Source organism: Sander lucioperca, chromosome 17, assembly GCF_008315115.2.
Source record: "Sander lucioperca isolate FBNREF2018 chromosome 17, SLUC_FBN_1.2, whole genome shotgun sequence".
Taxonomy (NCBI): domain Eukaryota; kingdom Metazoa; phylum Chordata; class Actinopteri; order Perciformes; family Percidae; genus Sander; species Sander lucioperca.
In genome coordinates this window covers 20,314,053-20,326,552 of record NC_050189.1, presented here as the reverse complement: position 1 = coordinate 20,326,552, position 12,500 = coordinate 20,314,053, and the positions used below count along the sequence as shown (strand labels likewise).

At 41.7% G+C, this 12,500-nt stretch overlaps 4 protein-coding genes and 1 pseudogene across 12 annotated transcripts in view; 3 read left to right on the top strand and 2 right to left on the bottom strand.

Moving 5' to 3' along the window:
- The window catches only part of LOC116059897 (sialoadhesin-like), a 12,794-nt gene extending 4,474 nt beyond the window's left edge, over positions 1-8,320 (top strand). For 2 of the 6 annotated variants that reach the window (XM_035993891.1, XM_035993893.1), the window contains exons 4-9: positions 1-16; positions 4,239-4,478; positions 6,297-6,629; positions 7,140-7,385; positions 7,716-7,895; positions 8,170-8,320. The exon at positions 1-16 is cut by the window's left edge and continues 133 nt beyond it. In XM_035993891.1, coding sequence (XP_035849784.1) covers positions 1-16; positions 4,239-4,478; positions 6,297-6,629; positions 7,140-7,385; positions 7,716-7,895; positions 8,170-8,285 — 1,131 coding nt within the window. In that variant the 3' untranslated portion in view covers positions 8,286-8,320. The remainder of the gene's footprint in view (positions 17-4,238; positions 4,479-6,296; positions 6,630-7,139; positions 7,386-7,715; positions 7,896-8,169) is intronic. The other 4 variants (XM_035993892.1, XM_035993895.1, XM_035993894.1 and 1 more) reach the window with 4 other exon arrangements.
- LOC116034141 (hemicentin-1-like) overlaps positions 1-12,500 on the top strand; it is a 1,482,957-nt gene that overhangs the window by 856,874 nt on the left and 613,583 nt on the right. The gene's annotated exons all lie outside the window — the stretch shown is intronic.
- The window catches only part of LOC116034899 (gastrula zinc finger protein XlCGF49.1-like), a 390,500-nt gene that overhangs the window by 98,535 nt on the left and 279,465 nt on the right, over positions 1-12,500 (top strand). The gene's annotated exons all lie outside the window — the stretch shown is intronic.
- LOC116034906 overlaps positions 1-12,500 on the bottom strand; it is a 399,592-nt pseudogene that overhangs the window by 122,180 nt on the left and 264,912 nt on the right.
- Positions 11,259-12,500, bottom strand: part of LOC116042426 (Fc receptor-like protein 5) — a 36,953-nt gene continuing 35,711 nt past the window's right edge. Inside the window, exons 8-10 of the mRNA XM_035993925.1 lie at positions 12,197-12,439; positions 11,927-12,009; positions 11,259-11,489 (exon numbers count right to left, since the gene is read on the bottom strand). Coding sequence (XP_035849818.1) covers positions 11,463-11,489; positions 11,927-12,009; positions 12,197-12,439 — 353 coding nt within the window. The 3' untranslated portion in view covers positions 11,259-11,462. The remainder of the gene's footprint in view (positions 11,490-11,926; positions 12,010-12,196; positions 12,440-12,500) is intronic.

The following is a 12,500-nucleotide window of genomic DNA, read 5'->3' as shown; positions in this document are numbered from 1 at the left end:
AACATCACCGTCACCGGTAAGAGGTGTTACTACGATCACAGACACAAACAACAATACTTCCTCTTCTTCCTGTTTCACGCAGCTACAAAAACACTCTGACTATGGTGCTAAAACAACTCCTGAAACAAAATGCACAAATAATGCAGAGCGATTTGTATCTGTAAATGCATATACTGTATGTACTCCGACATCGTCATACTCAGATTCTAGTCAGAATAGGAGTCTGAAACTGCTCCTTTGGGCTGTGATTATGGGGCGTGTTTCAACCGAACCAGGAAAGAAAATGCCTCTGCACTCAATTGGATAGACCTTCAACCAATCAGAGTAACGGATAGACCTACAACCAATCAGAGCAACGGATAGACCTACAACCAATCAGAGCAACAGGGTATGTGACGTATGCGCCCCATCTTCTTAGCGACCATCGGGGCCAGTTTATAAATTTAACTTTTGCCGAATCCCGTAGGAGGGCAGAAACATCTTTCTGATCGACATATGCCTTGATCGCGGTTCTCTGTTCCTCTTTTTAAAATGAATGCGCTGTCGATATCTTCTATAACAGACGCGATGGCGGAATCTACACATCTCAATTCTCCAGCGGCAGCTATCTTTGTTGTAAACGAATTCAACCCAAGCACTCTTTGGTGATGTAATTGATTACGTTACTGTTCATCGTCTGTCCATGATCGTATAGAACCCCGCCTTGCCAATTTGATTGGTCCGAACAGCTCTGGGTTGAGCATAGTTGCTCCACAACGGATCAAGTCCAGACCGAACTTCCCGACTTCAAATGTTGTGGGCGGGGCTAAGTTCGGCTGGCATCCAGGCTAGCTAGCGTATATGTGTCCGTCTGTCTAAATTGTAACTCATATTTCATCATTTGTAAATGAAGCATTTTTCAATGGAAATATTTTTGTAAATCACCTTCTATTTGTGTGGATACTTTTGTAATTTATTTGACGATAAGTCCCAATAATATCAACTTACCCGGAGGAACGTAAACATACCTGCAAACTAGTCGCTTTTCGGTGAAAATCGCCGTTTTGAATGAGAAAATGTCATCCACGTGAATCGTGTAGATCCGAAGAGTTTTTATTTGGGGGGTCCGAGACCCGGTGCTAATACGGCACCGGTGCCTTAACGACCGTTATCTACCGGACCAAATAGCAACGCCGATTTCGGTGCCTTATTTCAGTGCCACTTAAATGCCTGCGCTTCTCTCTGATGCTCCGAAAACAGACATTAGAGGGAACTGAAACATCGCCGCACGGGACACTAGTTAGTTAACACTACACTCGACAGCAGCTAACGTTAGCCTAACGTTAGTTAGCAGCTGGATTAAACACGGTTAAAATGCTGACATCTAAACGGTGTAAAAGTGTGACTGTATTTCACTGGAGAGGATTGTAACACCAGACTCTAACTGCCGTTACTGTCTGAAAAACACAGTCACCTTTTTCAGCCCTTCTGAGTTTGCAGGTATGGTAAAGTAGATTCTAGGCCAACCGTCTCAGACCCATCTGACAAGACTTCTTCATCGTCTTCATGTAGGTTAAATGCGGTTGGCATCCAAAAGTGTTGCATTAGCGCCATCTACTGGAGAGCGCTGGGATCGACACGTGAGACACAAGTTGTTTGTGACCACACAACGCCGAAAAACTCCACAAGGATCCACAAAAATAGAACGAGAAACACACAGACACAGACAGATACACATTTACAGATACGAATCACTCTGCATTCATTCGTGAATTCTGTTTCACAAGTTGCAAATTCTTGAGACTAATGAGCTAATGACGATGTTTTGGCGTGGGTTTATTGTGTTCATGGCACTTTAAAAAACACATTTTTTTTCGTTTTTTTAATGTTTTGGTTACATTTTAGTGTTAGTGATTGTTTTTCTCAATTTTGTGCTTTTTGTTAACATTTTTGACTAGTTTGATAACATTTTTTGATGCAGCTTTTGATGTTTTTGGCACTTTTTTCCACATTTTTGAAGTTTTTTTTGACGTTTCTGGCAATTTCTGTCTTATGGTGCTTTTTGTGATGTTTTTGACTTGTTTGTCAATGTTTTGGGCATTTTTGAAGTGTTTGGTGGGGGATTTGGACATTTTTTTAAAAATGTTCACATGTGTACATTTCTTCAACAACAAAAAATGTCAGCGCTGGTTGTTAAATAAATACAACTCTCCCAGCACGTGGAGTCAACATGAGAACATTACAGCCTGTCTCTGCCGGTAACTGATGCTTTTATGATTCATAGGAGTTGTTTTAAAAGGAAGTGAAGACTTTAAAGGGAAGTGAATGAAGGTCGGAACTATGATTCAAACATTAAGAAACCTTTAACCATTAAAGGAACTACAAACCACAATGACGCAAGTCTGAAAAGATGGGCACAAACTGTTACAGGTACAGTTGGTAAAGTGCTGCCTGCAAACAGATAACAGTTGTTAGACATCACAGAGTTAAATTAAAAAGTTGTTTTTTAAAGTGCTCATATTATGATAATTTTCAGGTTCATAATTGTATTTAGAGGTTGTGCCAGAATAGGTTTATGTGGTTTAATTTTCAGAAAAACACCATATTTTTGTTGTACTGCACATTGCTGCAGCTCCTCTTTTCACCCTGTGTTCAGGTCTCTGTTTTAGCTGCAGAGTGAGACATCTCACTGCTGTAACATCTTTGTTGGCAGTCGCACATGCGCAGTAGCTAGGTAAGGACTACTAGCCAGTCAGAAGCAGAGTATGAGGGCGTGCCCTGACAGTAGCTAGGTAAGGACTTCTAGCCAGTCAGGAGCAGAGTATGAGGGCGTGTCCTGACAGTACCTAGGTAAGGACTACTAGCCAGTCAGAAGCAGAGTATGAGGGCGTGCCCTGACAGTACCTAGGTAAGGACTACTAGCCAGTCAGAAGCAGAGTATGAGGGCGTGTCCTGACAGTACCTAGGTAAGGACTACTAGCCAGTCAGGAGCAGAGTATGAGGGCGTGCCCTGACAGTAGCTAGGTAAGGACTACTAGCCAGTCAGAAGCAGAGTATGAGGGCGTGCCCTGACAGTACCTAGGTAAAGACTACTAGCCAGTCAGAAGCACAGTATGAGGGCGTGCCATGCTAGCAGCTAGGCAAGCATTACAATGTGTGTTACAAAGTGACCACGTTCATCTCTGAAGTAAAGGCTGGGCTTTTTCACTTTTAAACGTGCACAAAAATATATAGAACACAATAAAGGAAAGGGGAAAAGCCAAAAAGCATAATATGAGCACTTTAAACATTTGTGTTCATGAAACTAAATCAGCAAAATGAGGAACACACAGAAACTCTCCAACATATTTGTATAAAGTGATTCATCGGATGAAACTGAAAGCGCAGCGCGTAGTTACAGAAATTCAGAGGTCAACGACCACGCACTGCGACAGCTTGCGGAGCCACCCACAATCTTTTCCTGAACCTAACTAATTGGTTTTACCCTGCACCTTAAAAAGTGACCCCAACTTAATTAGGGTTAGGAAAGAGAGGCTGTCTGATGTTTCTATTTTTTTAATTACATGACATATGTAGGGTTTCTCCTTCGATTTGCCGGTCCAGTCATAGAGACTAGAGAGTACCAGGCAAACCGTAACTCATGTTTTCACAACCTACCCGAGAAAGTGCCCTGGAATGGCAGTCAAACCCGTAACTTACGTGAACTTACTCGTGAACTTACTCGTGAACTCGTACCAGATCGTTGTACTCCCAGTTACATTTTTTGATGTCACAACAATGGCGACCCCTGTTAATGCTGTACAGACGCCAGTGATTAACATTGTGAAATAGAAATAAATAGACATAAATAGGCAACGTAAAGTAATTCTGCACATTGTAATCAAAAACATACACATACGATTGTGTACTACTACAGGTTATGTTTATAAATCGCTAGTGTCAGCTAGCGGCTAGCTAACGCTAGCTAGAAGGGTTTGTCGACTTTGCCTGGAACGCTACCAAGTCGTGAGTCGTGACTTGAAGTCGTAACTTACGGGCTAAAAGTTGTGTCTGGAACACAGCATAACAAACAACATGGGACTCACCTGTCACTGAAACGTACATCATTTAACTTAGTGGTTTTACCTTGCACGTTGAAAAAGGACGCCCTGGGGTCCTGAACAAGTGTCAGAATTTGTCGAGTTGGGAGTGAGAATGTGTTACTATTGATGAATCTGTGTGTGAATGGATGACATGCTGTAGTTTGTCTCTGTGTTGAGGTGGACCAGTGATCCTGCAGAGTCCTGTCCTCCCTGTGCCGGAGGGAGAAGACGTCACTCTGCGCTGCATTAAAAGGAACTCGTCCGTCCTCTCAGCTAAGTTCTATAAAGATGACGTCTTCATCGGGAGAGGGCCTAAAGGTTATTGGACCCTCCGCCATTTCTCCAGGTCGGGTGAAGGATTCTACAAATGTAAAGTCGGTGATGAAGAGTCTCCACCCAGCTGGATGCCGATGAAAGGTAAACAGTCAAACACTTTAAATAAACCTGGGGGAAGGGGGGTGGGGGGTGCAGCTACATGTATGTATAATTTTCCTGAAGGGCCATTTGATAAAGGAATGTCTAAAAGTATTTTTTTTTTAAATCAATGCTTTCATTGCTTTTTTCGAAATTTTCGAATGTATAAACCATAGAACTCAAATAGATAAAGGCCATTTCCATTCAAATCACTGAGCACAATGGTCAGAGCGGCAGCCATTTTTATGCGTACCATTTCCATGGTTATGTAAAAACCTCTGTATAAGCCAACTTCTGGCAAGTTTCGGAGCTGAGGTAACGGACAAACGAGCAGTAGAGAAGTAACGTTACGAGGCAGAGAGCCAGCTGCTAAATGAGTCAAATTAACTTCATACTTCATCCACACAAAGGACTTCTATCCCCAGCTGAGTGACAGCTTTATTCAGCTCGTTTTCTGTGTATAATATGGGGTAGGCAGTGGTGGAATGTAACAGAGTACAAATACTTTGTTACTGTACTTCAGTACATTTTTCACGTATCTGTACTTTACTTAAGTACAATCAATAGTGCATACTTACTTCGTTGCATTTATCTATACTGTCTACTCCACTACATTTCTACAACGTTCCGTTACATTTTCGTTACATTTTCTGATCAGTTTGTCCCGCTGCCAAAACGTCTTCCTGACCGTCGTTTGCAGTCTGCAGGGAAGCCTTCAGCAGCGGCTGTCCAGCTCCCGGTGCCGCTCGCGATATTATGAATCCCACTATGGCCACGCCAAGACCCGCCCTTCAATAGCATTTATTGGCCAGGTGCGTACCGCTCCCGGTACTACCGCTGCTCCTGTTACTGCTCCCGATATTCTGCTTGGTCATCCTCCATTTCCTCCACGATCAGACAGTATCGTTCACATAGGGTTAATATACAACCCGTATATTTATCTTAAAAACACTCCCGGTCCTCCTAAGCTGTGAAGCCACGTACTTTTTGTCCAAGCCCGTGTGCAGCATTCACTGTCCCGTGGGAAATAATGCAAAGTTGAGCTTCATGCCGATCACCCTGATAGATAACCAGAATTGTAAGTCAGAATGTAAACTGGGTAAGCACAATTACATTAACCTAAAACTAACATATTAAAATGCCACAATTGTTTTTTTAATTATTTGAATATAGACATTAAGAGAAGTACTTTTACTTTTAATACTTAAAGTACATTTAAAATCAGGTACTTTTTACTTTTTCTTAAGTAGGGTTGTCATCATTGTACTTCTACATTTACTGAAGTAAATATGTCTCTGGTTATTTGTACTTTAACTTAAGTACTGAGATTCAGTACTTCCTCCACCACTGGGGGTAGGAGGTAAGGTGGAGTTAGCAAGTTAACGTTAGCCAACTAACAAGTTGTCCGCCGGCTAGCTGGCTGGCCGGTTCTGGCGTGCTTTCAAGATTTAAGATGCTTTATTGTCATTATCGTATGAACACGACACAATTAGATTGGTGGCAATCAGTGTAGCCGCTGGGTCTAACTGTCCACTGACTGGCTGCCGCTCGATCTAACTGTCTGCTGAGTGGCCGCCACTGGGTCTAACGGTCCCTCCTACCTGGCACAAAACAGAATGCACCAAAGGTCGGGCTGCTCTTCTCCCAGCGAGTTGCGACACAGTTTATGGCCCCATTGATGCATGTTGGCATGCCAACTAACATCAATCGCCATATTGTTGTGTACTTATCAAATGACCATGGCAACCAGTTCGATGCCCCTTCTACCCATTTTATTTCTATGGTATAAACGCACTGTAACTCCAGCATTTGTGTCCCCAGATGACTCTGTGCCGGCCTCTCTCTTGGCGTCTCCGGACGTCTCTCAGCTGTTTGAGTACCACCCTCTGTCTCTGAGCTGCGGGAACAACAGCCGATCTCACGGCTGGAGGATTATCAGAGCCACCAAGGTGGACGGGAAGGAGGGGATGCTGGTGAACTGCAGCGAGAAATGGGGCGACGCTTCGCCTTCTGGCTGCGACATCCACACCGCCAAGAAGACGGACAGCGGCGTGTACTGGTGCGAGTCTCCCGCCAGGCAGCGGAGCAACTCCCTCAGCATCTCTTTTTACGGTACAAGCCATACAAACAACTGTCTCAGCATCTCTTTTTACGGTACGAGCCATAATAAAAAACAAGTATTATAGGCCGTGATTACTTGGCCAGAGCTGGCCCTAGGCAAGATTTGCAGTGTTTTTATTATTAATTCAAAGTTTTTTTTACTATGTTTTAGATGCTTTTTATTGACTTTTTTGTCCTTTGTCGACATTTTTGCCACTTAATTCAATGGTTTATTTCTTTATTTTAAAATTACTTTTTCAGCGTTTTTAAAACATTTTTATAGACATTTATGTAATTTTTTTGCAAAATTTTTCGACATTCTTGCCACTTTTTCCTACATACCTCTCTCCGAGGTTTTGGATCGTTGTTTTTTTTAAGTTTTCATAATTTTTTTCCGATGTCCTCAGGACTCTTTTGTAAACACGGTTTACACCATAGGATTATAATGTAAAACAGACGGTGGCAGCTTCAACAAAGAGTGTGAACATTGCCTAAGTAACAGAGAGGGACTCTCAACTCTTCTCTCTCTCTCTCTCTCTCTCTCTCTCTCTCTCCGTGTTCCAGGTACTGATAAAATGATTCTGCAGAGTCCCGGCCGCCCTGTGATGAAGGGAGATAACGTCACACTGCGCTGCAGAACAAAAAAAGATGGGGACTCCTCAGCTGGTTTCTATAAAGATGGCTCCTTCATCAGGACTGAGCCTGCAGGTCACATGACCATCCTCAATGTTTCCAGATCTGATGAAGGCCTCTACAAGTGCAACATCAGCAGTGATGGAGAGTCTCCACCCAGCTGGCTGTTTGTCAGAGGTAAGGACTTTGTTATATATCAACCTGGAGGGCAACACAGCTTTATTGATTTGGATGTTTTTGGCCCATTTTTCACCATGTTTTTTATTTTTTTTTATTTTTGTTTGACATTTTGAGCTTTTTATACATACATACATCATGTTTGATGAAAAGAGGCTGTATGGATTAGTGCAGGATAGACATGAATGTAAACGGATGGGTAAAAGTTCATATATATATATATATATATATATATATATATATATATATATATATATATATATATACACTGCATATCTATATATTTAGTGGTTTTAGATGATTACCTGTCCAGGTGTGTGTGTTTCTCAGATCCCCTGAGTGATATGGAGGAAACTTCCTCCTCTATGTCCTCGCCTCCGTCTGTGCTGACGCTGATACGCCACCTGGTGGTCGTGTGTCCGTACTGCATCTCCACCATCCTGCTGGTGTCCATATGTCGACAGAAGCCCAAAGGTAACGCCAACCTTCTGCGGAGCCTCAGCAGCCGTGGTAACATTTTTTTTTTCCCATTTCAAACAAAGAACAAGCCCTTCTTTTGCTTTAAACCAAAAACGTAAAAACAGAGCTGTTTCAGTTGTTTGCAAAAAAACGAGACAACCAAACAGAAATAACATAATAATTTAGTTTTTTTGCAAAGTCACTTTTTCGTAATACTTTTTGAAGAAAGCCATCATGATTCATCAATCAATTAATCAATGTCCCATATAAAAACATGCTTCATTTGAGAAAAAAAAAAGACAAATACAATGTTTATGTCCCTCAGCAGGAAGGAAGCAGCGTGTTTCTATGACGATGTCTCCACCCAACGAGGACGATGAGGGAGTGGACCGAGCGTATGAAGATGTCATTGCTGATGTCACCACTGAGCATACTTTCTAAACTCTCTCTCTCTCTTGTACACTGGAGACCCACTCAGCCAAATATATATATATATATATATATATACATAATAATGCACTTACATGTGGCTCTTTGTAATTTGGCTTATTTAAAGTTAATGTACGTGTTCTTTGTGATTCCTGCTGTTCTGAGTTTGAGGCGTCATGGTTGAATGCACTAAATGCTTGCTCTTGGGGGAATTACTGGAATTGTTGGGTCTTTGTAAATTATAGAGCGTGGTCTAGACCTACCTTATCTGTAAAGTTTCTTGAGATAACACTTGTTATGATTTGATACTAACTAAATAAAATTGAATTTAATTGAATTGACGTTATTGGAAGTCGCTTTGGATAAAAGCATTTTGTAAATAAAGTTTAAAGTTTAAGTTACTGTTGTCACAGTGGCCGGTTGTTAATATGATTCCTTTTGTTTTCTTGATTGTTTTGTAACTTCAAGGCCTGGACAGGGAAAAACTGCAGTTTTATAAAGTATAATGAAAGATGAACATTTAGTACTGGGGCGACCCCGAGTGGTAGAATCAGAAATGACACCATGTGTTTGTGCAGGTTTGGATTTAAAATGCAGAGACAGCAACAGGCAGGAAACAGGAACCACAGATCTACCTTAGTTAGCCTCATGAACCACCCGTCCAGCACGCTAAGTGACACAAATCAAACACACCTGCTGCCATGTTACTTTACTAACGAGGGCATTGTGGTTGTGGCTAACATGCTAAATGCTAACATGCTGATGGATGATCCTTCACTTCAGGTTCAGACAGGTGAGTTCAACAACACGCTCTCTGTGATAGATGGTACTGTTCAGAGGAAGGTTGCTAGGAAACGTGTGTGTGTGTGTGTGTGTGTCTGTGTGTGTGTGTGTCCGCTAACTGTCTGAGTTTTGTCTCTGTTCTGTTTTCTGCTGCAGAGTGTTTCTGAAATGTATTAACTGTTGGTTTGGACACTCTGTGGTGTGATGTCATGTGTGTGTTGACATGTTAATGATCTTTATTTTATTACCGGAACACACAGTAAAGATCGTTGTGTACTTTCTGACTGACCTAAGTTCATTTTTACCCACTTTTACTTGACTATAATATTGAAATACTCAGTATACGTGCAGTTTAGTGCACCAATTTCGCCATACAATGTTCTTAATTAATTATGAACCTGCTAAACCACCTGTGCTACCCTAACCCTAACCTGTCTCATCACGCTGTTAGGGTTAGGGTAGCACAGGTGGTTTAGCAGGTTCATAATTAATTAAGAACATTGTATGGCGAAATTGGTGCACTAAACTGCACGTATACTGAGTATTTCAATATTATAGTCAAGTAAAAGTGGGTAAAAATGAACTTAGGTCAGTCAGAAAGTACAAAACGATGTTTACTGTGTATACGTGCAGTTTAATGCCCCTATTTCCCCATACAATGTTCTTATTATAATTATGAACCTGCTAAACCACCTGTGCTACCCTAACCCTAAGCTGTCTCATCACGCTGTTTAACAGGTGTTAGGGTTAGGAGGTTGGGATTAGGGTTAGGGTTAGGTGGTTGGGGTTAGGGTTAGGGCTAATTTAGGATACTAAACTGCATGTAAGCCCAAATGCTCTTCAGATTTCTGTAATTCAGTGATGAATTAATTAAAAAGTTAAGATGAAAAACACATAATTTAAAGAGCTGGCCAACAGTGAACTGTGAGCTGAACTGAGCATGTGTAAAGAAAGAAAAGGTGCTGTGCTGCCACCTGCTGGATGTCTGACTCAACTGAGAACTGAAATACAAACCCTGTAAAAGACAGAAAGTAACGCAGATCAATTTCATCAAAAGCTACGGAAAAAAAGCTTTATTGTTATAATATAAAATATTCAGGATTACAGAGATAGCTGTGGCTGGCAGTAATCAATCAATCAATCAATCAACATTTATTTATATAGCACTTTACAGTAACCAACAGGTATCCAAAGTGCTTAACATCAGAATCAAGACTAAAACACACATCATGTAACATATCATACAATAAAAAGAATGACACATAGAAACAATAAAGTCGGAAGAGGTTGCATATAAATAGGAGAAGGAAATTGTCACACCACTACTATGTATTAAAAGCCTTTATAAACAGATAAGTTTTGAGTTTAGACCTAAAAAGTGCTACATCTGTAGTTGTCCGAATTTCAGGGGGTAATTTGTTCCAAAGTCTCGGGGCAGCAACTGCAAAAGCCTGATCACCCCAACGTTTGTACTTTGACCTTGGGACTTCTAAAACCAGCTGATTTGAGGACCGCAAGGACCGGTTGTGCTCATGCAGGGTTAAGATCTCGGACAAATACTCCGGGGCCAGGCTGTTTAAGGCCTTGAAAACAAACAATAAAATCTTAAAATCGATTCTAAAACGCACAGGGAGCCAATGAAGGGTGTAGAGAACAGGAGTGATGTGTGCGCGTCTAGATGTGTTAGTTAAAAAGCGAGCAGCAGCATTTTGTACAAGTTGAAGTCGTGAGATGGAGGTCTGATTCAGACCAACATAGACCTTGAACTAATAAAAGCATGAATCGCCTTTTCTAGATCATGCCTGTTAAGGAAGGGCTTAACTTTAGCCAGTAGACGAAGCTGGAAAGAGCTCATTCTAACAACATTGCTGATTTGCTTATCAAATTTCAAGTTGCAATCAAAAGTAACCCCCAGATTTTTGACAGCTGGCTTAAGGTATGAAGCCAGGGCTCCCAAACTCACAGCTGGACAGTTTGGCATACCTGAAGTACTAAAGACGATACTCTCAGTTTTAGCTTCATTGAAATGAAGAAAGATTTGTGAAAGCCACAACTTAATATCATTAATACAGCTAAGCAGGGAGTCTAGTGCGACACTGTCATTCGGTTTCATAGGCAAATAAATTTGTAAATCATCTGCATAACAATGAAAAGATGATAATAGCCCCTAAAGGCAACATATATAAGAAAAACAGGGTAAAGGAGCAATTCAAACTTAAAGCAATGATTTCATATTGAATATGTTTAAATCATAATTATATCAAGACGGCCGGGGAACTGTTTCTGATCTACGGAGATTTCAGCTTCTTTTCAGATCAGTTCAGAAGTGATGCTCTCTGGTGACAGCGGTGATGTCATTCTCATATTCATCATCCAATCCCTCCTCAGCCTGGGTGGGCGAGGTCATCACCATGGCAACAGGTAGGCCAATTCCTACAGTCAGAGCAGGTTAGAAAGAAAATGTACATAATTGATCAGCTGAAGAGTTCTGTTAAATACAACCAAACATCACTGACTCTTCACTACATCTCAGCAGTGTTATAGACTGTCTATTCATGTATATTGTGTTATTACCATATCACTTTCACATATCCTTCGTCTTACTTACACCTCACTTTGCACCGGCTTTCTAATGCCTACTTAATCTGTACTTCATGTAGCCTATTGAATTCTGTTTTCTTGTACTATATTGAATGTGAAACTGTATGTTGTCTTGAACATTTATGCTTTATTCTTGGCCAGGTCGCCGTTGCAAATGAGAACCTGTTCTCAACGGCCTACCTGGTTAAATAAAAGTTAAATAAAAATAAACATAAAACAACAGAGTGGTGAGATTGATTGTAAGGTCAGTGAATGATTCAGAGTGTTACCTGTGGCCCAGCGTCGATATGAAGACACCATGATGAAAGTGGAGATGCAGAATGGACAGAACACCACCAGGTGGCAGACCAGTCTGATCACAAGGGGGATGTGGTCTGAGGTCGGGGGTGGAGCTGAGGTGTCAGGGGGCGGTTGCGAGCTCGGAGTTTGGCTTGTGGTCATAGGAGGGCTTGGGGTCGTAGGATACTCTGTAGAGAGAATCAGCTGTCAGGTGAATATCTGGATGAATGAACTCCTGAAATCAAAGGTAACCTCCTCACCTGTGACAGAGACCCAGCTGGATGGAGACTCTCCATCACTGCTGATGAGACACTTGTAGAGGCCTTCATCAGACCTGGAAACATGGTGGATGGTCATGTGACCTGCAGGCTCAGTCCTGATGAAGGAGCCATCTTTATAGAAACCAGCTGGGAGGTTGGAGAACCTCTTTGTTTTACAGAGCAGAGTGAGGTCTTCTCCCTCCGTCACAGGGAGGACAGGACTCTGCAGGATCACTGGTCCACCTCAACACAGAGACAAACTACAGCATGTCATCCATTCACACACAGCTTCATCAATACTGAC